This window comes from Urocampus carinirostris, chromosome 1, assembly GCF_059441175.1.
Source record: "Urocampus carinirostris isolate Australia breed hairy pipefish chromosome 1, RoL_Ucar_1.0, whole genome shotgun sequence".
NCBI lineage: Eukaryota > Metazoa > Chordata > Actinopteri > Syngnathiformes > Syngnathidae > Urocampus > Urocampus carinirostris.
The window spans coordinates 6255738-6282249 of record NC_142349.1 but is presented as its reverse complement, the minus strand read 5'-3'; the positions used below and the strand labels follow the sequence as shown (position 1 = coordinate 6282249).

Below are 26512 nucleotides of genomic sequence, written 5' to 3'. Positions count from 1 at the left end.
AATTAATTATCAAACATGTCCAAAACTTGACATCAAGATAAATTTTGCTGAGTTTCCGGCAATGCAAAATTATTTTTCTCTTTTGAATGAATTGACTCATGTACTATTGCAAAGGTTGTACGGCCTACAAACGTCGTTTGTTCTTATAATTCTTTCACAAGATATCCATTTCTTTTTATTTCCTGATAACATTTTGGGGGGCTTATTTAGTCGGTTGTAAGATACAGAACTGTACTTAATCACATTTTTTAGTGGAAGTACAATGTTGGCAACAAGATTCACTTGATATAATTGGAAATTATTTGAATGCAACACAAACTTTTTCTTCTTTTTTCCCGTGTTTTTTTCTACTTTTTTGTTACTTTTTTCCTACATTTTTCTTTTCTTTTTTTCTGGCTTTTTTTCTAAAATGTTCCTTCTTTTTTTCTCTTCCTTTTGTTTTTTTTTTCTCAGCTTTTCACTACTTTTTCATTTTGGTATTTTTTTCTTTTTTGTTCTGTTCCCCCCATTCCTTTAAGTCATGTTGTGCATAATTTTACAGAATATTTGGTCATGTTGGGATTAAAGAAGCAAAAACAACCTGAAGAGCCGTTTAGGACCGGAAAGAGCCGGTTCCTTTTAGTGAGCCGAGCCGAAGAAGCCGGTTCTCTAATAACTTTACTCAACTTCGTTCTACTTCGACTCGACTTCAAAATACCGCATTTAGGACACAACGTCAGGGGAACCCGTGTATTTTTACCTTCATGCACTTTAACTTTGACTTAAGTCGCTCTTAATTAGTAATTTTGAGCCCTCATTTTTGTGCTCTGGTTAGATTTTCTTGTGCGCTGAGAATGTGCGAGCAGTGCGCCATTGCGCACGTGCGCAGCTTGTAGGGAACACTGGCTGCAACTAACGACTATTTTAATAGTTGGCTAGTCTCATACTAATAAAAAAATAATAATTTGAATAATCAGATGCCTGCTCATCTTGGGGCAGAGAGGTCGCAGGTTCCATTCCAGACTTCTCTGGATTAAAGTGTCCTTGGGCAAGACACTGAACCCCTAATGCCACCGAAAAGCAGCCTTTCATGTCTGACGCCACTATCAGTGTGTGTGTGTAAATGGGTAAGTGTGAAGCACATCATAAAGCGCTTTGGGAGGTCTTTAGTGACCTGAAAGTGCTGTATATACGAATGCAGACCATTTAAGTCAAGTCAAGTCATTTTTATTTGTATAGCCCTAAATCACGAAGAGTCTCAAAGGGCTTTACAGATTATTACACTATATTACACAGACTATTTTTCAGCCGACGAGAAGAGTAGGTTATTCATATGCTATGGAGTAGAAGTGAGTTTTAAGTTTAGATTTAAACATTTCCACTGAGGTTGCAGATCGGATCTCAGGGGGAAGAGCATTCCACAGCACCGGTGCCCGGATGGAGAACGCTCTCGAACCAGCAGAACACTTCTTTGCTCTTGGGATCACCAGAAGACCGGCACTCTCAGATCGTAGGGTTCGGACCGGGACATAGGGGCAAATCAGATCTGAAAGATAAGAGGGAGCAAGTCCATGTATGATTTTGTATAATACTAAGAGAACCTTGAAATCACATCTATGGCTAACTGGGAGCCAATGCAGGTTAGCCAAAATCGGTGTTATGTGATCATACTTTTTTGTCCTAGTTAAAAGCCTCGCTGCGGCATTTTGTACCAGCTGAAGAGACTTGATTCTAGACTTCGGGAGACCAGAGAGTAGTGCATTACAGTAATTGAGACGGGAGGTAACAAATGCATGAATTATAATTTTACCATTTTCTTAAATTTGGCATGAAGTTGATTTAGTTGTGGAAAATGATCAATTGGGCATGTTACTTTAAAAAAACAATTATTGTACTTACTCATTACAGACGTTCCCCTAATTACGACCATTTGACTTATGTAAAATGGTAGATACAAACATTTTTTTCGGGATGTCGAAAATGATCTGGACATTGCTGTAAGTTCGATTTTGTATCGTGTGCACCTTTTGCCAAGTACAGGACAGTACTGTAGTGCTTCTTCCCGCCCCTACCGGCTTGTGGTGTTGTTTGAGGTCACCCAGCATCCACCCGGAAGTGAAAAAATCCGCTTCCTCTTCCTAATACGTATATAAATATCTCTCTGTGATCTTAATCACAAAGAGTCTGCACAGACCTAAATACAGTAAATTAACATGACTTGACTTGACTGTATGAAAGTCACCATTTTGAATGGTGACATGATCCGATACTTGACGTTAACAATTCGATGCAGAGCGGAAAACTGCTCCACCAAAAACGGCGTTTAATATGCCAAGGGGGGCACGCTGTAGTATGTATGCCTTCTGTAGCCAAAGTAACCCTTTTGACCGTCAGTAACGGTAACGGTGTTGTATTGGCGGAAACAAATAATTATTTAGATTACCCTGTTACTGAAAAAGGTATTTATAAATTTGAATTTATAATAGCATAATTCCCAACACGGCAAATCAATTAAAAAGCACAAGGGAAAAATGAAAAATACATCTTTTATTGAACATACTGCCCATTTATACAAAAATGAAAATAGAAACCCCTTTATAAAACCAATTAGGCACAGTGCTTGGTCAGTTGAGACATAAATCCATAAATAAACCTCTTTTCATTTTTTTAGGGACTAGCAAATAAATTATTAATTTAAATCAATGTAAGTTTTTTTTATCCCTGTAAACCAAGAACAGGCTCATTAGTAACTGAACAGTATGAAACATGTGTATTTTATGAAGTCAAGTCATGTTTGTTTGTATAGCCCTTAATCACAATAAGTAGGGTTTTGACAAGTGGCATAATTTGTTTGTTTTTAACAACTGACGTTTGTTCTTGGGGCTGCAAAGATTTAATTCAAAATCTGCTTGTCAGCTACAGTTTGGCATAGCGTTCAAGCCCTCTTTTGTAGCCAAATATACGCATATAAACTGTACAATGCATTTTCATAAAAACCGCATTGAGCGTTACTTGATTCTATGAAAGGTGAGTCAGACTCCATTTCGTTCAACTTCCGACAAGATTTTTAAATTTCCGTGCTTTACTGAGCTACTGCCATTAAATGCAGGATAAGAATGTAGAGAACCTTTTTGTCATGGAACCATGTGTATTGGTGTCTGTGTATGCTAGAGGTAAGATCGGGCCTTAAAAATTTAGCCTGACCCGAACTGAGTCGTGGGTATATAAATCCAAACCCAAAGGATTAACTTGTTTTGATAAACGAGCTCGAAATAAACTCGAAGCTTTAATTTGCCGCCAAATTAAACACGAAGCTTTACTCCAGTCGTGCATACTTCAGTGCCAAATTGTGCATTTCGGCTGAACTACGCAGCTTGGGGTTTATTTTCGCGTGAGTCCCTCAAACCAAGTGCGCACTGCAAGTTCAGCGCCTAAATGAACAGTTTGGCCCCTAAGTGCACATGTCAGCGACGTGCAGCGGACGAAAGTGAAACTGAACAAACGGCACCGAGAAGAAAATCAAATTCTACAGATTACAAGCTGCAAATAGTGAAAGATTTAGCCAAAAAGCAGAAAGAGAGTTTGTAAGCTTGTAAGCTGTTGGTAAGAAGCAGAAATGACGTCTGACCTTTTACCCCAACTTTTTGGGGATTTAGTGATTTTAAATTAAACTGATATTTCGGTAAGCATTTTCTTTATCTAAATAATGAATTGAGTAAAAGTAAGTGCATGCTGTAGATCTTCCACGAAGTACAAAGAAAAAAACGTTGACAGAGAAGCCCGACCGGCCTGACATAATGATTGACATTTTAAGCCCGACCGAACCTGGCCCGAAATTCACGCCGGGTTCAGGTCAGCTTTGCCTTAAGTGGCTGTTAGTTGTGATGTAGTTTTATTTGCCGTGTAATGGCTAAAATGCTCCCAAACTCTAGAAGTTTTGTCATGCATACTTGATGCAGATGCCGTCATTTCTGTATATTTATGTTACTGCTCGAGACAGACGCATGAGCGACTCTCAACAGAAATTATAAACATGTAGAGATGGCTCTTTCTGTTGGAAAAACGTGTCCGGTGACAATAGTCGACAATCGGAATTATTGTTGACTTTTTCTATTACTAATCCTTGTAGCCCTACGTATGTGATAAAAATGCTTGGACAAACCTTAGCATATGTTTTGTATCTTATCATCTAATTTGCTATAGTCTGTTGTTCTCAGTTTTATTGTATGCCCTTAGAGATTGATGATATCCAGCTTTCTATGTGTGTTATTTGCACCAACCATCACAGTGTGACGCTTTTTTGCATGGTTATACCGCATCCATCTTAAATTTCCAGACATAGGCATCACAACTAACAGCCATTCAAGGCAATGCACACACAGACACCAATACACATGGTTCCATGCCATAAAAGTTTTCTACATTCACACCCTCATTAATAGAACACCCCATTTTGAGGATTAAAGACATCTTGGAAAACAAAGCACGTCTTCAAAGGCAGGAGGAAGGGGGGTGTTAGGGGGAAGGTTGCAAGGGTGGGGGGCATTATAGGAAAAAGCTGAAAATGGGAAAAGGGAGACAAGGAATGAAATCTCCCTGGCACGTTGTGATGCCCCAGTTGTTTTTGTTTCAGCTTTTCTGCCACTTATTTGTCCTGATTTATTTGTCTGTTTTATCCAGTACAGTTTCATTGCTCCTAAGCATAAACGGGCCCATTACAGCAAGAGATTTTCGTTGTTTGACAAGCCTAATCACAGTCCGGTGCATCAGCGACTTCTTTACGCTCTGTGATTCCATGGAAGTTCCTATAGTTAGACTCAAGAGGGTCTATGGTTAATTTGTGGCGTTGAATGTGTAGACAGTTTCTGCCTTTTTTTGTGGTCTTGACATATCATATATAGCTCACAAATTGATGGCGTGTGTGCGCTCTCTCCATTGTATTGTGGAGTCAGGGTGAGTGACATAGCTTCCCCAATAGTGTTCTCAGGACATCGTGGTGCAAAATACTAATTTTCCTTAAATTTTTCCTCTTAATGGTACTGAAGAAAAATTGGCTTTGCAAGTCCTTAAAAAGGCATACTAATCAAGAGACAAAAAAATGTGCAGGTGATTTAATCACTCCTCTGAATTTAAAAAAACAAAACAAAAAACACAACAAAATTGTGAATATATTTTAACGCAAACAAAATCTCTACACTGCTCTGATTTGCTTTACTTTAAAATTGGCCTTACATAAACAAAAGGAAGAAAAAACTCAACCCAGCAGTAGCATGTGCTCTTGTGCTTACTTATTTTTAATGCTATTATAAAACCTGGGTTCCTTTTTCCTTTCTTTGTTTTTGTGTATGTTTTTATCTTGCTGTCAGTCACCCTTTCTCGAGGGATCTGACCGGGGTAGATAGATAGATAAAATGTAACGAAAGGTCACCTTCCTTGTAAAGCAGTGTTGTTTATTGTTAATAAGGTTAATTTTTTTGTTTTTTAAAAAAAATCTATATTATATATTTAATAACCTTGGGAAAAGCACTATTGTGTCACTTTCATACAACTAGGAAATGTGCATATGCCGGAAAGTTGTTAAGTAAATAGTTAATCCTTTATTTTCTGGTGTTCTTGGTGTGCTGTTGTTGATAGAACGTCTCCGTAATAGCGCAACCCTGCAATTGTAGTTAAAATACATAGCTGTTACAAATAAATATTTGTTTCAATTTTCAAGGATGCAGCTTTGCGCCATGTTGAGCGACATCAATCGCTCTTGCTCGGGACAGCCGCCAGACTATCTTGAACGCAGAAAAAAACCCAGAATTGCACAGAGAGGCATCATTTTACAGGTAGAAGAAGTCTCTTCTCTAACATCCTAATAAAACAAATGCTTGGCCTAGATTTTGAAAAGCTTTTATATTGTCTTTTTTATGCTGTTGAGTTGTGGGTGGTACAAAACAAAGAGAAACAAAGAACATTACAAAATCCCATAAGCAAGTTTGCACCATTTTCTAAGAGCAAAATCAGTCATTTCTTTCTGTTTAAATTGTCAAGTAGTGGTGAAAAAGATCCCCAGCAATAAAATCGGACACAACTGATGTTGTCATGTCATGTTTGCTCTATTCCGTCAACACTGTTTTTTTCTGCGTAATCTGCTTGTGTAATGGTGTGCATTTCCACTGCTCTGTTAGTATTCACACTTTCTCGATGCAAGATGCTCTGCGTGGGGTTTCTCTGTGACAATCCATATTTACCATCTGACAGTGCGTGATATGAGCTCTCAGTGCCATAATTAGGGCTTGGGCTTTTCTTGATTAACATACCACATGTTGGTAGGCCGTGGCTGCGTGTGTATGAAGTGTGACTGCTGACCTTCTCTTAGCCCCCATGGGGAGACAAACATGTGCTGCCCTGCAGTTCGACCAAAATACACTGAGTATTCCATTTTCTGTCCCCTGGTCATTGTATTTTTCTTATGCTCTAGTTTTTCCTCCTCACTTATGTACTCGATCCTGCTGGCCTCTCCTAAAGTGATTGCTTATCTTTAGTCCTCATTATGAGACTGCATTTCTCATCCCACACACCATAACCCTGTCAATACTCGACATACAGTATTTACTCTCTCATAAAACTGCACTTGATCCTATAATGTTGCAACTAGGGCTGCAATTAACGACTACATTTACTGTCTACTATTGAAACGATTCGTTAAATAATCGAAAAATTGTTTATCTTAGATTAAGCATGAAGTCCATTTAAATATGTAACAACTTTTATTTGAAAACAATGGTTACAATGAAAAATGTATTTTATTGAAAATACTCCGGATTTGTAGAAAAATGAAATAAAAATGCTATGGGCAATTACTGTATACACTGTTTTCCGTCAATAAAGATATATATCCACACATAAACTTTTCTCAATTTTTTTGAGATAGGCAAAAAAAATTATGCATTCAAATAAAGTAAACATTTTTTTAGCCCTTTAAACCAAGAAGAAGCACATTATCTGCAGTAAAACAGTAAATTAAACAAATATGATGTATATTTTGTGAAGTACATTCAGTAGTCACCTGCAAATTCTGTATCAAAATAACTTGACGATTATCTACATTTTGAATTCAAACGATTTAACAACTGACAATTGTTCAATTTCAAATGACTTTGCCAGATGCTGTTTGGCATAACGGTCAGGCTTTCTATTATAGTGAAATCTATGCGTATGTAATGTACAATGCAGGTTATCAAAACCGTATTGGCTTGAACATTTCTTGGATCTTCGATCAAGGCGAGTCAGACTCCGTTTCCTTCAACTGTCCGACGTGCTCTTAAAATCATACCTGTCAACCTCCACGGGTCCATGCCCGTACAAACTGACATATTTTCCCGTACAAAATACAAGATAATCTTACACCATATTTTTTTTTTCGGAATGTTGCGTGATGGGAAATCCCCAGGCGGCAGACGCATGCACACAGTAGCATCAAACATCTCGCTTCGTTTGCAATGAAAAAAACGATACCGAGATAGAGGCTTCCGTGGCCAACTCGTTTGACTTGATTGATTTGCCATTTCGTGATAGTCGGTGTTTACCAGATGGTACCCATAATTGACAAATTTGCGTTTTTCCGTACAGATTTTCTTGTATGTCGTACACGTCTTAAAATAAACGTAGTTCGTACGGCAAAAACGTACAGGTTGACAAGTATGTAAAATGTTCACTGGTCTAACACCATGATATGTGAGGTCTGCTTTGCAAACTTTGCAAGTAGTCTATTTATCAGGCGTATACAGGCTAAAATGCTTAAACGGTAACACTGAAAATCACAGGAAACATAAATTAAAATAATAATAATCATTATATTAAAACAGCACAGAATCCCTGAAAAGAAATGCGTTTCGAGCCAATCACAACAGAAGATCACTTCTAAGATCCTGCTCGTAGAGCCGTTTTGTTCACGAATGACACAATTCTGTTGACAACCGCATTGTCAAAAATAGGGCTCACAATTTTTGCATTTTTTTCCATTGCCTTTTATTTTGGTGCATTAGGAAATACTGTCTTCGTAATTGCTATCTTACTAAATATATGTTAGTCGCTATTGTGAATGGTAACAAGATCTGAAAATATGTGACGTTAAACCATGAGGGGAGAAAAAAAACGCAGCTGAAAGCCGCATCAGGTGTGCACGGGTACGTCGTTGTTGGCATTTTGCAACCAAATTTATCTACGTCAAATTCCTTATGTGTTCGGCTCTAGATATACAGGGGGTTTAAACTTTTCTCCTCTTTGGATTCCTTACATTTTCATCAAACCACTCCAATTTTCATTTCTAACCCAGAACCAGGAGCATCTTCACTTTCAAAGGTCGATGTGATGCAGATTGACAGAACACAGTTATGTGTGGTATCAGGCTTTTTTTTGAGCAATGGCTATAAACTGTGTTAGCTAATAAGTGTGCATTTGTGAGCGAGAAAGCTAAGACAAGTAGCCATCCAGCTCATTGGCCATCATTATACATGGTCAAGAGTGACTTCTCGTTTGCTGAGCGAGCAAGTTGTACCAAAGCAAGTCCTTTGACAGATAGTTCTCCGTCTCGTGTCTACTGTGTGTGTTTTAAATGCCCTTGCGGTTGAGTAACAAATGCTACCAGTGACCAAATGTGGCTTTCATTTACAACATGTTGCCTCGAGGCTTTGTTGCAACGTACATGGCCTGCAGACTCATACTGTGAACATTATTTGAAGTACAATGATGGGATTCTGATTGATAGTACCACACTGAAACCACCACCCTTGCCCTTAACTGGCTGCAACACACACGAAAAGAACCACATGCTATGTAACAATGTTTTGACATTCCAAAATGGTTCCTGCTAGTTCTTTCAACCATTATAATCTCAGGAAGGGCATAATTGTAATTCCGTTCCTCCTTCATTGTCATTGTCCCTCTTATTTTCTGAAGTAATATTAGTCATGTAAAGTATTGCCGCTGAATTATCACTTTGAATGATAAACGCTAATAGCTAGATTTCTCCTGCCTTGATGCAATATTTAAGTATTGTTATGCAAGAAAAATGCCTTTATGTTCTTAAATAACGATTTATGCATTGCAATTCACTTACTGGACATAGGTTTATAGAACCTATTAAAGGCTAGACACTTAAGTTACACTTAACTCACAACTCTTCAGATTAGGGCTTGGACAATTATCTGCCCTTTTCTATGCCAGAATCCAGTTGTCCGAGTACACAGGTTTTTATTCTTGGTTGGATGATTTTGGTGTGGGAAAAATTCAAACAGCGATGGATTCTTTGCATGCATTGCTTTGACATTTTCGACTGGTGAGGATGCTAAATTCCAGTCATTGTGCTTCATCATTTTGATGGCCCTGAAACAGCAAAATATCCTTGCGATGTAAAAAAATAAAATATGTGAAGTTTGTGTGCTAGTTATTCAAAAGATTGCTAAGCCATTATAAGCCACAAAACACGATTTTGCTTTCATAAAAATGTATATATATATTGACATTGTTATTTTCATGACCTTTTTGAATACGAGTCAATTACTCATCGAACCGAGTTAACACTATTTGTACTGGCACACAGTATTGACTATTAGAGTAGCTATTGAACAGTTTTTGATTAAATCCAAACTATTGTGATTCCCTTTTAGAACGGGTCGTATTTTCATCCGTGCTTTGTAACGCTATAGAATCATAAAATATTTAATATTTTAGCTTACAGATCGCTAGGTACACTCCACCTCATTTCAAACTTTAGTAAAATGCTTACTCAATGTACTCTTTCGCCACATCGTTGGAGGCGATGATCAATTGGAAATGACTCTGCTTGTAACGATTTAAAATTGAGGTAGCTATGTGCTGGCATGTTGTAAGTATCATGTATCAAGTGTGACTGGCTTTGGAAAAAAAAGTGATTTTCTTAAATTTAATCTCACTAGTATTTACATTGAGGTAAATGAAAGATTGACTGCATTACAGTATAGCAATCTGAATGTTTTCCTGTCAGTTTTGAGAACAATGCAAAAATGAAATTTTCGACTAAAATATAGCACTTTTTATACTAGTGTTTATGTTTTACTGCCTAAATAATATTTATTAAAGCAATTTCCGCTAGATTGTTCCTTTTTACCCTACAAATGATCAAAAATTCGAGACAATTGAAGGCATGAATTATTGATGGCAGTATTAATATACTGAGATCAACCAGATTGTCTTTGAAATGACAAGATGCTCTGTCAGTCTCTGCATGTTCTGAGGCATGTGTTATTTGAGTTTTAAAGCAGTTCTGTGATTGGGCCAATGCTATGCAGTGCAAATGCTTTGCAGCACACTTTGTGGTGAAAATTTCTAATTGTTTCTAATTTCTTTGCATTGGCTTGCTGTTGATGTACTGTACATATAACAAAGAGGTGTCAGCTTCTCGTGTCCTCAGTATTAAAAGTTGAAGAGAACAAGGAGACAAAATTATCAGGATGCTAATCTTTCTCCCACCCTGTCTCATTTGCTCGCTTTGTACGTTTGGTTTTCTTTCTTCTCCCTACCACCCCTCAGCAGGGTGCCATTAACCATTCAACCCAGGGAGGCCTTGAGAAATTGAAAGCGACAGAGCAGAAAAAGAATAGAAATACTGACGCTCGAAAGGAGACGGGGGGCTGAGAGAATGAATGACTGTGGAACGGCAAGGGAAGGATGAGATTCAGAGAGGAGACTGTAGCACATTAGGAGATGGAGGGATTAGGGATTAGGGAATAGGGTGGCGCCAGTAAACACATTTCCATGGAGATGACGAGAGAAATCTGCGGAATGACAGGAGGCACTATGCAAGGGTTTTATGGTCAAGACATGGATAAAAATTGATACAAAAAGCTTTTAAAAAGTTGTGTTTTTTGTCTGTCTAGTAATGCTATGGTAATTCTTTTTTTGCATATACATTTTTAGGTCGCACTTCGAGAATGTATGTAAAAGACCCAACATCTTTCAATATTGTGTTTTGAAGGATTGAACAGTGCTTAGACTGCGTGAAGTGCTTGTAAATGCTTGAAATTGTTGCCTTGTTTCTCAACAAGTCTTTTAAAAATAATGATGTTGACACTGCTCTCTGGTTTTGCTTTGTCATTACATCTCTTCCATTTTGATTAATGTTGCACCTAAACAGGGCACTATGAAATGTGTATTAGTGAATGAATTATTGATCAATTATGGACATTTTTTATGGGCCATGTAAAAAAATGAAGGTAGCTTTTCCCAATGGGAAGAATTTCCTGCACCTGAAGTTGTAAGCTAAATATTACTGTCATGTTTACCCAACCCCTATTTGAGGAGAGATTTGTCTCAAAAACAAATTTTTTCGTGAGTCACTAAACATCTAAAAATCCTCTCATGAGAAATGCACATGCAAGATTAAAAATTGTATATGTAAATTGCAGATATAGGGGTGATTCTGCAAAATACAGTATATGATTAACACTTTCTTTAAATTCTACTGAAGAAATTGGAAAACGTACTTTAAAAGCCCTAAAAGTGCTTGAATTTGGTATGAAAAAGTTATATGAACTGTCTTTTTAGTAATGGTAACCTTTGCACCCCTTTCTTGTCCTTTTGTTCGTATTTTCTTACATTGAGTGAAGTTACTGCCTTAAAGCAATTCCACAATGAATCTTTTGGCAAAACGCATTACTTGCTATAATGTTTTACATAATATAACGACACAATTTAAATAAACCAATCTCTAAAGTGCTTCGCAAGATGTATAAACCATTTGATCAAACGTTATGCGTTGCTGTTAATACGAAACACTGTTTTTTTTTAATCTTTGATTTGCATTTCACATTTGCTGCTCTGTGACAGAGTAAATGACTGTGTTCTCCCATCAGGTCCTGGCAACATGGAGACTGTATCTCTTTGCTGTCAAAGTGCCTACAAAGGTAAACGAGAGCTTTTCGTTTCCTGGAATTTTTTGGCTTTTACTTTCCACCTTTATGCATTGAAATTTTAAGAGAGAAAAACACTTTTAATAGTTTCTTTTCAAAGCAGATATAATTTTAATTCCACTGACCACAGTATAACACATCAAATGACCACCGGTTAAACTAATTTTTTTTCCTCAGGCAGATTTTTGTGCTATAAACGCTTTAAATTTGTGTGCAAATAAATTCCATATGTTTTAGTTGGCTTTGACTTGTTCATGTGCCCTTAATATTTTTATTCTAGGTTTGATATTTTTTCCATGTATTACTAAACCAATTCTAGTCATTTTTGCTCACACAGCTTTTTTCTGTTTTAACATGAATTCAACAGTCATAGCTTCACTAGACACATACACAATATTCTCAGATTAAAATTTGGCATTTCAAAAGTAACATAATTTAAGAAAAAAATAGCATTTTACTAGTTAAAAGCAAATTAAAAATTACGCGCCGTCCAGCTCAGTTTTCAATGTTCTAAACTTTTGATTATTAAAATAACTAATTTACCTACATTTGACAAGAGATTTTATTTTTTTAAATAAGTAATTTGCAAAAGTGCTTTTTGCTCAATTTTATCACCAGTGACTTTTTGATCTAAATATTTTTTTGATTAATTGAATTTATTGACTGCATTTACCTGTATAACACAGATATTCTCAACACCGAACATAAATACATTAAAAAAAATCCAAGTTTACATTTTCCAGCATGCGTTCTGTTGTATTATAATTTATGAGGTGCTTGCAATTCTGTAAGATTAAGGGGATTGGAATCTTCTATCAGTTTTCGGAAGGTATTTACGAGCAGTTGCTTTCATGCTTTTCATGCGCATGATGATCTGTGCTGTTTAAGGTGGAGGTAACGTTCAACTTCTTGGAAATCCGTGCAATGAACACGTATCAAGAGCATCAGGTACCCAACTTGTCGACATTTCCAATTGCTTCCTTGACTGAATAGATATTGGGACAAACATATGTTCTATGTCCTGAAGGTTATAATTGATACAGACAAGATCACCTATTCGATGAGACTTGAGATGCAGGACCAGTTGGATCACATGGTCAGTCACATCAACTACGCCCTCTCCCGTGTCTTCAACAACTCCATTTATGCGTAAGACTCCCTTTTGCCTCAAGGAAAGTAGTCTTCCTGCTTTTGTGTTGGGTAAGCTGAATAGCAAAAGACCAGTTGGCCAACAGTAATCATGCACGTCAAAGCTCTGGGATGTTGGCAGCACCACTTTTGGTCGACTTTTCTATTTTAGCAGCCAACTCAATCCTTGCATTTCTGTAGTTTGCATCCAACCCATTTTGTGTCATGCTGCATTTCATCACCCAGCAACCATTAGGACTAATTTAGCAATCTGAAGACTATAAGACAAATCCTAAGCTTATTTTTATGAACTACTTTACGGGACTCTTTGCCTTACGTCAGCATACCAAGGAGAATATTCTCTGAATGAAAGATTGCCACTGTGGTTTTTATATCCCTTAATTCCTCATTCACTAATGTTTCCAGAGATGATAAAACAATCTGCGTTTATTCTAGGTCATGGAAGTTATAGTAAATCAGGAGTCGGAAGCCCATAATGTGAAAAAACATAACAGATTTCTCTGGAGCCCCAAAAAAATTAAAAGCCTTATAATAGCCTTAACCTACTAAATGACTTAATTAGATGCAGCGTATCCTGTGGAGAATGATGCACCACATGAGTATCGTAAATTCCGGACTATAGAGTGCACCTGATGATAAGCCGCACCCACCACATTTTAAGAGGAAAAACTATTTTGTACATACACAATCCGCACCGGTATATATGTCGCATGCGCCCACATTAAAAAAATGTAACACAAACACAAAATTAATCCAAACCCGACTTCAAATCCTGCGATTGAAACTAAATGTCCTTCATTGAAGTGCACAGTCGAAAAATCACAGCTGGGAAAATGATACCGGTACTTAAGGTTTGATGCAGACCTGCAGAGTCTGGGTACCCGTTGAAAGTAATCCAAGGAATAAAAGTGTATATTTCCAAAGGTAAGGGTGGGAAAAATATATATCCACTATTGTCCGCCGCAACAACAAACAGGTCTCACTTTTACCCCACTTCCCGTCACCCCCCCCCCCATTTGTTCCGCTCCTCTTTTTTAATTCGCCCGTGCAAAACATATCAGAATAAATGTCTCGAATAAATACAAATAAATACATTACAAAAATATACAGTTGCAAATCCATATTATACATGGGTTACACATATTTACAAAGAAAGACGGTACACCAAGAGAGTTTTCAAAGCTTTAATAATAATAATAATAATAATATAACTTTCATCCCAAACGGTGCCCGTGACAGGGCAGTTAATGGTAGCAACACGCTAGCAACACAGTAAACAGGTCTGGTAAAAAAAACATACCGTACTTGTAAAAATCACGGTAAACCGTCCTCATCTTCCTCCTTAGAACTGAAGCTATCAAAGTCATCTTCCTCCGTGTCAGAAAGAAACTTTGTCATATAGACGTCGTCCCACGCTCCCATCCACTCCTGATTCTGTGCCCTCCTCTCCGTCACGCAGCAGACCGGCTTTTCGGAACCCGTTGGTGATGGTGGATTTTTTTATGCTGCCCCACGCTGACAGGATCCACTGGCAGACTTGCGAAAAAGTTGCCTTTTGCATGCGGCCAGTTTTAGTGCAAGATTTCTCGCCGCTAGTCATCCAATTCTCCCATTCAACACGTAGCGCCACTTTAAATGCACGGTTCACACTAATATCAAGCGGCTGCAAATACTTCGTTGTGCCTTTCTTTTTGCATTTTGCATGATGAGGGTATGTGTACGCTAATTTAATTTATGCACAAGTCAAGAAGTTGCAGTCTTCCTCGGCGCATATATTCCACCGGTCTAAATCTTACCTTTTGTACTCGAGCGCCGCTGTTAGAAAAATTACATAAATTGGCCGCATCACTGAATAAGCCGCAGGGTTGAAAGTTTGGTGAAAAAGTAGCGGCTTATAGTCCTTAATTTACAGTATTCTGTTTTAGGATACTGCCTTAAGTTTAACTTCATAACATTAGTGAATTACAGTACGTTTCATTGCTTTTATTAAATTAATAAAAATCTATTTTTTGAAGTCATTTTCTTTTTGAGTATTTAAAAAAACAACATAATGGTACTTGCATAACGTGCCCTTTATCTGGGCAACAAAAAGGGAGCCAAAAAACATGTGTGTATTTATAAAAACAAAATAGCAGCATTTTGAAAAGTTAAAGTATAGTGTCGTGAAAAATTAAAACATTTTTAAAATAGTGGGCCGAAATTTCTCCACAGCGTTGTGAAAGACTCATTACCAATTATTGTAAACTGTTTGATATGTTATCGCGGCCAAAGGTGGCCAAACTCACTATTAGTTCCAGGGGGCAATCACTTTTTCACTTTGGTATGTTTTGATATGTTTGGATTTATTTTTGTGCCTTATAAATGGAATCAACATTTTCAAACTGCATTTTGTGTTTCTTTGGGTTGTCACTGTGTGAAATTAGAATTGGTTTGATGATCTGAAACCTTATTGAGTGGTAGATATGCAAAAAACACAGAAATCAAGATGGGTCAAACACTTTTTTTCAGCACTGAAAAAAACCCATATTAATGCATTTTAAGTTTGATTTCTGTGCAGTTCTTTCTTTTTACCTTTGGGGTTCATGGCCGATCAGCCACCTGGCTGGCCTTGTGATGCTGCCCCTTTAAAAGGGGCGGAGTTTGGGCTCGCACAGCTCTTCTAACAATGGACAGGGAATGAAAACAAACACGGGAGAGAAGCTCCAGATTTTTTTCATTGCTAAGTTCTCACGAACGAGTTTAAGCCTGAGACTTTGCTGTGTTTGAGGCGACAACCTGCATCCTGTGTTTTTCCAACAAGATACCCTGGAGATAGTGGCAGTCAAATCAGTCACTTCCCACAGTGAACTCTTATCTGCTGATCTTCCCATTCATCTCACTGTCACATTGTTACACCCCAGGTTAAAATGTAATATTTATTCTACACATTTTCACAGCATTAGAAAATGTTAAAAGTGTGTCATGTTTGTTCTCCTATGAATACCATATTAAAAAGAATATATTTCCTTCCCTCATCTCTTTAAATTTATAAATATTTTTGGAAAAGCGACAGGGAGCCACTCTGCAGTGCTAAATAGACGTATGTGGCTCCTGAGCCGCGTTTTGCCGACCCTGTACTAGATTATTTTTCTTTCCTTAAAGCAAGTATTGTTTTTTGGCAAGGTGCTTTGTTTGATATAACAGGGAGCTAACACTACCAACGTCAAAATCCTTGTACACTACCTTCTAATTCGGAAATGAACCCTGGTCCCCGAAACCCATAGTCTTGTTCGGGTTTTACATTTCTCTCTCCCTCAACACAGTAAATTTGATGAAAAGTGTCGTTTTGAGACGTCTACAAGACCTCTCTAATGAGCTGCAGCCATGTTTAAGGGGGGACGTGAAAAACAGGCAATCGACTGGGATTCAGTATTCGACTTTGAATTGATGAAAGTGAATAATTAAGGTCTCTGATGTGCGTGGAAGTTGTTGACAAATAGAATTAAGGATGGATCGTGATTGTCCACTTTCAGCATCAATATGTCGCCTGCTGTCAAAAATCAAGTGTTTTGTTTTATTATAAGTTCAATGTAGAGAAAATTAAAAAGTTAAAACAGTTGTCTTATGCTTCTTTAATTCCAATTTTTGATTTTCTGCGTCCTTTTCTGTTTTTTCTTCTTCCGCCAATTCTTTTTAGTCGAATTCTTCATCTTTATTCTTCTTTTGCTCTTTTCCTTGAGAATATTTAACAAAAAGTTGAGGAGCAATTGCACATAAGGTGTAACATTATGGTATGCACACATATTTGTGAATAAAGATGAAATTTCAGTCACAACCAATTTAACATATTTTTTTTTATCAATTACTCGCACTTCATGTACCGCTGAGATTATTTTTTTTCCACTAGGCCTTTTCACCAATTTTCCATTAGAATACTGTATGTAGAATACTGTAAGTACATATTGCAGTTGAAAGTCTCTTTTTTTTCAGTCCACCGATTTGTCGGGCAGAAGGAGAGACGACTGATGGAATCCACCAATATTCACCGATTTCAGAGTCATCGTTGGACCACCAGAAAACCTGTGGTAAACTTAATTTTGCTCACTAATCCGATGTTAAATGCTCATATTTTACTCGATACACATTATTACATTATTGGTTCAGTAACAAATTCCAAGACATCTGTAAGGAATTATATTGCATTTTGAAATGTGACATGATTTTAAATGGAGTCTGGCAAGTGTGTTTACACAACGATGTGTCTGACTGGTACCCAATTTAATTTTTTTTTCTTTTTTAATTTATTTATTCTTAAGCACTATATACTAAGTATACCAATTTCTAAACTGCGTTATGGCACGGGGCGTTGTGAAAATGCACTTAACTGAGGAGGACTGTATTCTCTCCAATCGGTAGACAACCGTGTGCTTGCACCTTATTGCTCACACCTTCAATCTTCACTTTTAATTTTTGCTGTTTTTATCTGTCTCATTTTGTTTTTTTCCCGTCTGTCATTGTGTAGGGGGGTTTTCAGAAACATATGCAGCACTCTGCGACTACAATGGAATTGGATGCAAAGAGGAAGTGCAGTGGGTAAGCAAAAAAAATATGTGCCCATTCTTTGTCTTTTGAAAAGCGAAAATTTCTTAAAATGCAGTGAGTAGTCATCATCCCAATATTATCTTTGATAATTTGTGAGTAAGACAAAAATATGTGTATAACCTGTTTCCAGATGGCTAGATAAAATGAAAAAGTGAGGGTTACGTTCCAAAATATTCAAGAACAAACTCAATTACAGGCTCAAGTATTTCTTTCACAACTTAAAATACTGTACCTTATTAACTTTTTTTTACAAATAACTTTTGTACTGTCAAATTATAATTTTAAAAATAGTAGCAGTTTTTTGCACAACTATATTGATTAAGGACATGATCCACTTTACTTTCCATGATACTTAGTCGCTATTGTTTGGACGTTATGGAAAACAGCATTTACCTCCTGGTCGGCATCCCAAAAGAAGCCATATTGGACAGCCGCTACAAAAAATAAACGTCTTAAAATTAAGAGCTGTATATAAGTCTTATAAACAAGGAAACGCATAATATATGTATTTATATTCTTTGGAACACATTAATAATGTTTTCCCTAAAGAAACCATATATTTTTCCATTATCGAACATTTTTGAAAAGCTTCCAGGGAGCAACTACCGAACGCCAAAGACTCGCAAGTTTAGCAGGTCGAGAAGTCGAACTTTGTTTGTGGTAAAAAGCATCATCCTCTGCCTTTTTGGCCTGACTTTTGTGAGGGTTTTGTGGACATGATGGAAAGTTGAAACTGAAAACGATTTCCGCATACATAATCTAGATTTGTCAAGCTGTTTTATGTGTCCAACTCAGACAGCAGACACAAGCAGAAAAGAGTCGAGGCAACTGTTCAGCCAATCAAAATTCAGAACACAATGCACAATTAAAATCCGCAATGCAGCGAAACCGTGATACAGCAAGGGATCCCTGTAGTTGAGTCTTAAATCATTTCTAAATTTCAATGAGATTGAAAGAAACAGTGAAAGTTAAGCTAAATGGATGAATGATTGAATTTGGTTAAGAAAAACAACTTAAATAGGTTGAACACAGGCCTCATGTTTTGCAACAGAAAAAAGAATCTCCAGCTTTAAGCAAGATTGTTAGCCTGATTCACAGTAGTACTGTAAAAAACAACTGTGTTCTCGTGTTCTTGCTCTTACTTGTGCTTCAGGATGTGGACACGATCTACCACTCTCAGGACAACAGGGAGTTAAACTTGCTGGATTTCAGTCATCTTGACAGCAGGTGAATCTTTATTTCTGAGTAAATAAATGGTAAATGGTCTGCATTTATATAGCGCTTTTCAAGTCAATGAAGACCTCCCAAAGCGCTTTACAATGTGCTTCACACATACCCATTCACACACACTCACACACCAATAGCGGCCATGCAAGGCGCCTACCTGCTTATTGGGGGCAATAGGGATTCAGGCATTAAGCTCTAACTGTGTGAACCTAACCTTTGTCTTGCTTTAAAATAAAGCAGACGTAGACTAAAATATTTCCTTAATGTTAAGATTCTTTATAGTTTTGATTTTAAATAAGCAGTAGTTTGATTTTGTTGATTTTTTAAAGCAGGAGGCGTTTTTAATGAGGTGAGAAGCGAAGTCCAACGCGTAAAGTGCTAGTGTTAGGCAGTTAAGAAAATGTGTTATGTTTGGTAAAGATCCCTTGTCTTCCAGGATTTTAATATGAAGGGTAGGTTACTAATGTAGGCTGATTGATAAAGCATATTACTAAAAAACAAGCTTAAAACTTTGGAATTGACATTATTTTTCTGATCTGGCCCACATAAGAACAAAAAGCCTGGATCCGGCCCTAGAACTAGACTGGGTTTGACATATGAAAATGCACTTAACTGAGGAGGACTATGTATTTTCTCTAATCGGTAGACAACCGTGTGCTTGCACCTTATTGCTCACACCTTATTTCTCACACCTTCAATCTTTTCTTTTCATTTTTGCTGTTTTTATATGTGTCATCTTGGTTCAAGGCGTTTATTTTTTCCCCCCATCTTTAATTGTGTAGGTGGGTGTTCAGAAACATATTCTGTATCATAACTTAACATCACAGTCAATAGAGAACATGTTTATTTGTGTGACTCACTGAAGGATTGAAATAACTATGTGATAAAATAAATAGCTGCATAATTATTCTGACTGGTCTCTGATACACTTTGCTAGGGTAAACTTAAAAATAAAGATTGGCGTGTATTTATTCCAATGTTGATACTATTTGCTAGTCAACAAGACGAGTACAAGAATCCTAAGAGTTGTCACTTCTCATCTTTCGCTTTCGTTGAGAGGTTATCTCAGAGGAATGTTCCAGTTTGATGTTAAGTGCATTAGTCTGTCACTATTCTCTCATTCAGCTCAATTAGGGTTATCTGCTTTTTTTTAAACGATTGCAACTAGTTGATGGTGAGTTGATTCATTAGAGATCAATTGACATGATTATTAGTGTCTGAACATTGAACAGGAAAACTGTCAAATGGCGTGTCCTCTATTTAAAACGGATTCATATTTCGTTTTTTATTCAATTATGCACTCCTAGTCTAAATCCAAAGAAAATCTTTTGCCCCAATGATTGCTTCTGAAAGCAAAATTTTGTCGTAAAGCATCTCTGGCCTATTCACATTTCAAAATAATTACAATATCTCCGCCCTGGTTTTTTCCTGGACGCTGGCTATTTCAGCTGAAAATGAAAATCTCCATTCTGATCCCTGCATTTACAATGGTTTGTGGGTGTAACTTGTTTTCTGTGTCATTATCTTTCATAACTTGATATGCACGTCCCCGGACTCAACCAGACTGTCCACCCACCGGGGTCTCTCAAAATTCTATAGGAAACACTGGCTTAGCCGTTGTCATTTTAGGGCTGACGGACATCCTATCCCATAAATGTTTCACTCACTAACACAGGGCCCCCTCTGGCTAAATCCCACTTTGACTCACTTTGATTCTCAGCCTTTTTTTGGGGGGGGAAACATCGTACCACTTCTAGTTTGCACAGCGATGCACAGTAAGTAGAACAAGACTCTAGACGTAGTTGGCCATTTTGGTGGGGCGTCATTCAAACGGGCACACACACACCATAGCATTCTAAAAATACCTACAGTTTTCCTATTTGTTGTATCCATGTTTGGGGGATTATTCTCCAAAACCTTGTTAGTATTCAATGTTTGGCTACCATTGAGTTTATTGTATAATTAGAAATCCTGCATCCGTTTCTTAATTTAGAACTGCACAATAACTTTTCAAATGGTTCGATCGACAGACAATTGAATACATAAAATATTGACATATTTTATACATGCATCAAACTGATTATCTTATCTTCAGCTTTACGCTGTATAATTTTGTCTATAACAATTCGACCTTCACCTAATCACTGCTCGTATGCTGTTTTACAAACCGGAATATTTTGCATATACCTTAACAGGATTTGGGGAAAAACACAGTACGACTTAATAAAACAATCCTCTGACTCGGATATTAATCAGTGTACTATATTTTCCTTATTTTCTCTTTTTCTCTCTTCTGGTCCTTTTTATGTTAGTATTAACTGTCATCCTTCAAAAGTGGCCCAGTCCACAGCGTTCTCCCTTTCTGGATGATAAACTGCTCACTGAGCCACAAAGAAGCTTAGCCACGATAATGTGACTGTTGGAATCCGTAGCTGATGTTTCCAGGAGATTGATTTAGCCTATTTATGATCTGATTTTTTTTTTGTGTGTTCTAGAGACCTGGCTGTTATTGTGGCTTCTATTGCATACAACACTTGGTTCACCAAGTTATACTGCAAAGACATGCGAATTGTAAGTTTCACTCGTACACATTTCTTCTTTGTCTTATTTCACATACTCACACAGCAATGATGAGTTGGCAAAGTAATAGGTGAATTTTATACTCTTTACAGGGGTCTGAAGTGGTCGACCAAGTTCTTCATACGGTTAGCAAGTCCAACAGCCTGGAAGAACTCAGTCTGGAAAATGCCGGACTGAAATCGTATGGTTTTTTTCTGCTGAACTCCCACCTGCCTAGTCACCTCTGCATTTAAGTGCCATTGTTTGGCATATTTTCCTTGAGTTTGCACCCTCAAATCTTCATTTCTTGTCCTACTCCCATTGTTCGCCATTCTGATTTGTTTTTTTCTACTTATCCGTGCTTCTTATATTTTCATATCTTCCTATTAATGAACTTTTACCTATACTTTTCTTCATTACTCTAACCAATCTCATCAACCCATTCCTTTATCCTACCTGCCTGACCTTTTTAGTTCTTGCATCTATTAGCATGTGTATCACATTTAGCAACACTTCTGATAATTTGCCTGTCTTGGGTTGCTTTTCATGATCTAAGAAAAAAGTAGAATGTTACACAATACATCTAAGGCTATCAATCACACAAAATACACTTAATTGAAAGGGATGGAAGTACGTTTTTGTTTTAAATGCGGCTTTATTCCACTCTGTATTATTATCTAACCTATGATTATTGATGTTAGCGATGTTTTATCACCAGTGAAATATAATGTACAGCGCTGCTTTAAACAACAGTGTCACAAGCATTTTTGTCTTCTAAAATAATTTTGAAATAACTGATTAATTAATACGACATAATCAATTATAATACAGTATCATCGTGCCAAACTGCAAGTAAAGAAACACGAATCGCGTTCTACTCAGACCTATGCTTGATATTAATCCTAGGGTTGAACAAATTACGAACAATTAACAAGAGTTGTATTTATAGGGTGAAAAGATTAGTAATCAATTATGTATGGAGTAAAATAAAATAAACTACTACCCGGAGACCATTGTTCCCTCAAGCTTCCACAGGTATGAGCAATCAAACAAAGTCGCTTGGAACCACAGTGAGCAACATCAATCCTGCATGTTGCAACCAAATTATTATCAAACATATACTAATCCTGAGATCAAATCAAATTACATTTTGCTGAGCCCACAGCAACAGTAGTTCGGTTTTCAAATTTTTATGAAATGATTAATGTAATAATGAAAAGATTGCATGGCCCAGACACACCAGTTGTTTTTATCACTCTACAACAACGAGGTTTTTAGTTTTTCCCTTGCCCTCATGTAGGTTTTAGATCAGGGGATAGTGTTATAATGGTGTGTATAGCCTAATTGCTATACAGATAAACATGACTTGACAACAGCTATTGAAACAACTTTTGTTACGTAATACTAAAATTTTTTTGGATTTATTTAGTTGTTTGGACAATACAGAATTGTACTTAATGTTTTTAGTGGAAGTACAATGTTGGCAAAAGGATTGACTTGATATATTTGCACATTATTTGAATGTTACACAAGAACGATCAAAGTGACCACCAAAAACGTGTCCTTTTCCTGTTTTTTTTACCCTTTATTTAAAATTTAAAAAAAAACAATCTTTACTTTTTTTCCTGTATTTTTCTTCTGTTCCCAAATTTCCTTTTTTGTATTATTTGTTACTTCATTTTCTCTTTTTTCCTAGGTTTTCCTTCTTTTTGTCCTTGTTTTTTTTCCTCGTTTTATTTTCTCATTATTGTCCTTTTTTCCTTTTTCCCCGTTTTCAAGCCATTTTATGCATAATGTTACATAATAATTGGTAATATGCGGATGTTTTTCCAATCTGAAAGAGCCAGCCTCTTTTTTTTAATGAAACTTGCGTTGCATCATTGACGTAATCACATAAGTAAGAAAGGTCACGTAGCTACGTAGTGTAACTGTGCAGGCTATAATTAAAGCAAACCACAATTCCCCCTTCTGCCCCTTCAGCCCCCCCACCCTCTCCTCTCTCTCTTGGCATAAGTACTTGAGCTCACATCCGAGCTTGCTTTCAGTTACTCAATCTCGTGCTGACGTTGATTTTAAAATACCGCGCTTAAAACACACAGTGAACTCGTGTTGTATTTGCCTGCATGCATTGTAATTCTGGCCGAATTTACATGTGAATTAATTTCAAAATTTCAAGCCTTGACATTTGTGCAAAGGAAAGATTAAGGTCTGGCCAGTACGCAATCAGACTGGGTTAGGATATTTTATAGTTGAGGCTTTAATATGATGCTTACCGTTAATGTTATTTTATTTTAGTATAAAAAGGAAAGACTGATACAAAAATTGTAATGTTAGTCATTTAGTTTATGGCCAGTTTTTCTGAGAAGCTGCATGCATCTTTTCAGGCATGTTTTATTCCTCCAGGGATTTTCCTCAGAAAATGGCAACAGCTCTGTCAGAGAACCCGGCCTCTATGATTCACTCTCTCAACTTGGCCCACAACACACTTGACAACCAAGGTATCTACTTGAGTTTTGTGCTCCTATTTCTCTGCATGCTCTTCCCGGCCTTCTGTGAATCATGGCTTCATCCTTGCTTTTGGATGATAAAAGAATTCCGTCTGTATCTGTTTTCAAAGAGCCGTCCTTTTTTTATTTTAACATATTTATTTTTGTTTAATGCACTGTACTGTTATGCTTATTTTATTATCTTAGACTCTTAATATGTGTTTATTGTTAATCCTCTCTTTTCAATAAAAGGTGCCACACATGCTAGGAGATACTGGTTTCATGGTCAGTTAGTGCATGCTATGTACTGTACATACTGGAAAAAGTTCTGAGAAAGCAGATTTTGACATGATATTTATTTAGCTTGTGTTGGTACTTTTACATTTTTCTAGATGCATATTTATATTGTCTTTCTATATGTTAGTATTCGATGGTGTGTAGGTTGGGGTAATTTATCTTGATAAGAAGCAGCAGAAATTTGTGTCGCCTGGTCTTTTTAAAATACGCTTCATTGGCATAGGTTGTAAACCATATTTTTAAAAAAGCACACATTCAATGAGAGATAGTTATTGTGCCTTGTCATGTAAACGGATTTGCACAGGAACTAAAATTGGTTGACATAGAACAATGTAGTATGGCACAATGGTGGGGATGAGGGGAAAATACTAATGATATATGGGGAATAGTTTCTTTGTAAAATTTCTGTTGTTAAAATGCTATAATTCCTGAAAGAGGGCTTCAGCTAAGATACTCATTTTGTGCTAACTTAATTGAATAAGTTCAACTACTTCTACATTTTAATTGTATTGCTAAAATGATTTTTGTCTTGCCATTCTACAGGAATTTCCAATTTGATACAACAAGTTTGCCGTCTAAACAAGGGCTTGCGTCTACTTAATCTCTCAAAGACCTCGCTTTCTTCCAAAGGTAAGAAGCAATTATGAAACACTGCACTTCCTTAAGCTTGGTGTGGTTGTTTTAAAAAGATGTTACAAATCAGTTCTAGGGAATTTCTGTATTGGTAGTGTTTGCAAATCTTTTTCTGATCCGTATATATGAAAAAGCATTGTTTGGTGCTAACCTGGTCTAAATACGTTGCCTCACCTACCTACAGTGCATAGTGTGACATGCTAATTTACAATACAGTACTTGGCTATTTTGTGCAATTAACATCCACATGTTATGAGCCGTGATAAAACTGCATGTATCCAAATGATAACCAAGTGAAATTCATATGTATAATTTAATTAAAATCCAACGTAGGCATTAAAATTTCGTTTCACCTAAATTGCTATTAAACTATTCAAATTATTGTTGATCTGATTTCAGCCACATCTAAGGTCAAATGTCAGTTTTAATGTGACGATGCCAACGCTAATGAGCTTAATGGGCTTCATTTTTAATAGGGGTGGGCCATTCTGGGAGTTTTAGTACCAATCGGATTCACGTAAACACAGTGTAGTATACTAACGCAATACCAATACTTTTCTCTTGGAAATGTCATGATCACTGGATAAACACGATAAACACAGCATAAATATTTTAGGAACAAAAAAAGGAAAATCTTTTTTTTTTTTTACTAATTTACTGTATTGCAAACTTTAGGAATATAAAAAATAAATTGAAATATTTATATTACAACTATTTTAGAACAAAAGCAAACAGTCAAGAAAGCAGCAATGTCATAAAAATACGTTGTTAATAAGACCACTGAAGTACCTTCCATTGCACAATATTTCTAAATCAAGGTCTATGCAAATAAATTATCAATTGTCTCTCATTAAATGGGTTGTCATAGTGACGAGAGCTTTTCTGTTTTTCAGGAAAGTAACATTTTAAGGTGCAGTCCGTTGCGCTTTATTTTCATATCTCAATGTCAATTCGTGGTGTTGCTACTGTAGCAGACCACTTAACCACAAAAATTACACCTGGTATTGTCATTTTATTTATTTGAAAAAAAGCCCACAAGAAAGTCCGCGCTACGCTGCCTACGCGCCTCTGTCATTTTAAGCTCTTGGGGCGGTAGGGCCCCATCTTATGATTTGGCCCTCCCTTCTGCCTGGCAGGCAGAAACAGGCCAGGTGGGGAGAGGTGCTAAAAGTGTCAGTCACACATTCCGGCATACACTAGACTAGACAGTAGCAAATGTCACTGGGCAAGAGAGGGAGAGAAGTCCCGCTAACTGCATAGAATAACAATGATTTGCGTAAATTGGTGAAGGAGTGAAGTATCAGTCTCTGGAAAGGAGTATCGATCTGATCCAAGTATGCGCTTGGTCATGATAATATTGATATTCTGATCAATCTGCCAACCTCTAATCTTTAAAATTTTCCTTTAAAATCAGGTGATCGGTTATCACTGCAGATAATTCAGCAAAAGTACACTATACAGTTTTGATAGCAAAATCTTTTGTGGACCAGCAAGTTTCAGGGGTTGAACTCCTAACTTTCATTATGTAAATGTCATGTTCTTTAGTGCTTCGGGTTAAAAGCTTCTAGCTTAACTAATTAAAATAAATTCATCAAGTCTCCCACCAAGAGTCCCAATAGCAGTAAGAATTTTAAGTTGTAATATTGAGTTTTTAAGTATTACATT

General features: G+C 36.9%; 1 protein-coding gene across 6 annotated transcripts in view; it reads left to right on the top strand.

The window, feature by feature from the left end:
* carmil3 (capping protein regulator and myosin 1 linker 3) overlaps positions 1–26512 on the top strand; it is a 100680-nt gene that overhangs the window by 7449 nt on the left and 66719 nt on the right. For 5 of the 6 annotated variants that reach the window (XM_088349340.1, XM_088349591.1, XM_088349673.1 and 2 more), the window contains exons 3-12: positions 11859–11909; positions 12804–12863; positions 12943–13064; positions 17034–17128; positions 17566–17636; positions 18799–18872; positions 21368–21443; positions 21545–21633; positions 23835–23929; positions 24758–24844. In XM_088349340.1, the coding sequence (XP_088205466.1) occupies positions 11859–11909; positions 12804–12863; positions 12943–13064; positions 17034–17128; positions 17566–17636; positions 18799–18872; positions 21368–21443; positions 21545–21633; positions 23835–23929; positions 24758–24844 (820 nt within the window). Of the gene's footprint in view, positions 1–5695; positions 5811–11858; positions 11910–12803; positions 12864–12942; positions 13065–17033; positions 17129–17565; positions 17637–18798; positions 18873–21367; positions 21444–21544; positions 21634–23834; positions 23930–24757; positions 24845–26512 lie in introns of all 6 variants that reach the window. The other variant, XM_088349506.1, reaches the window with a different exon arrangement.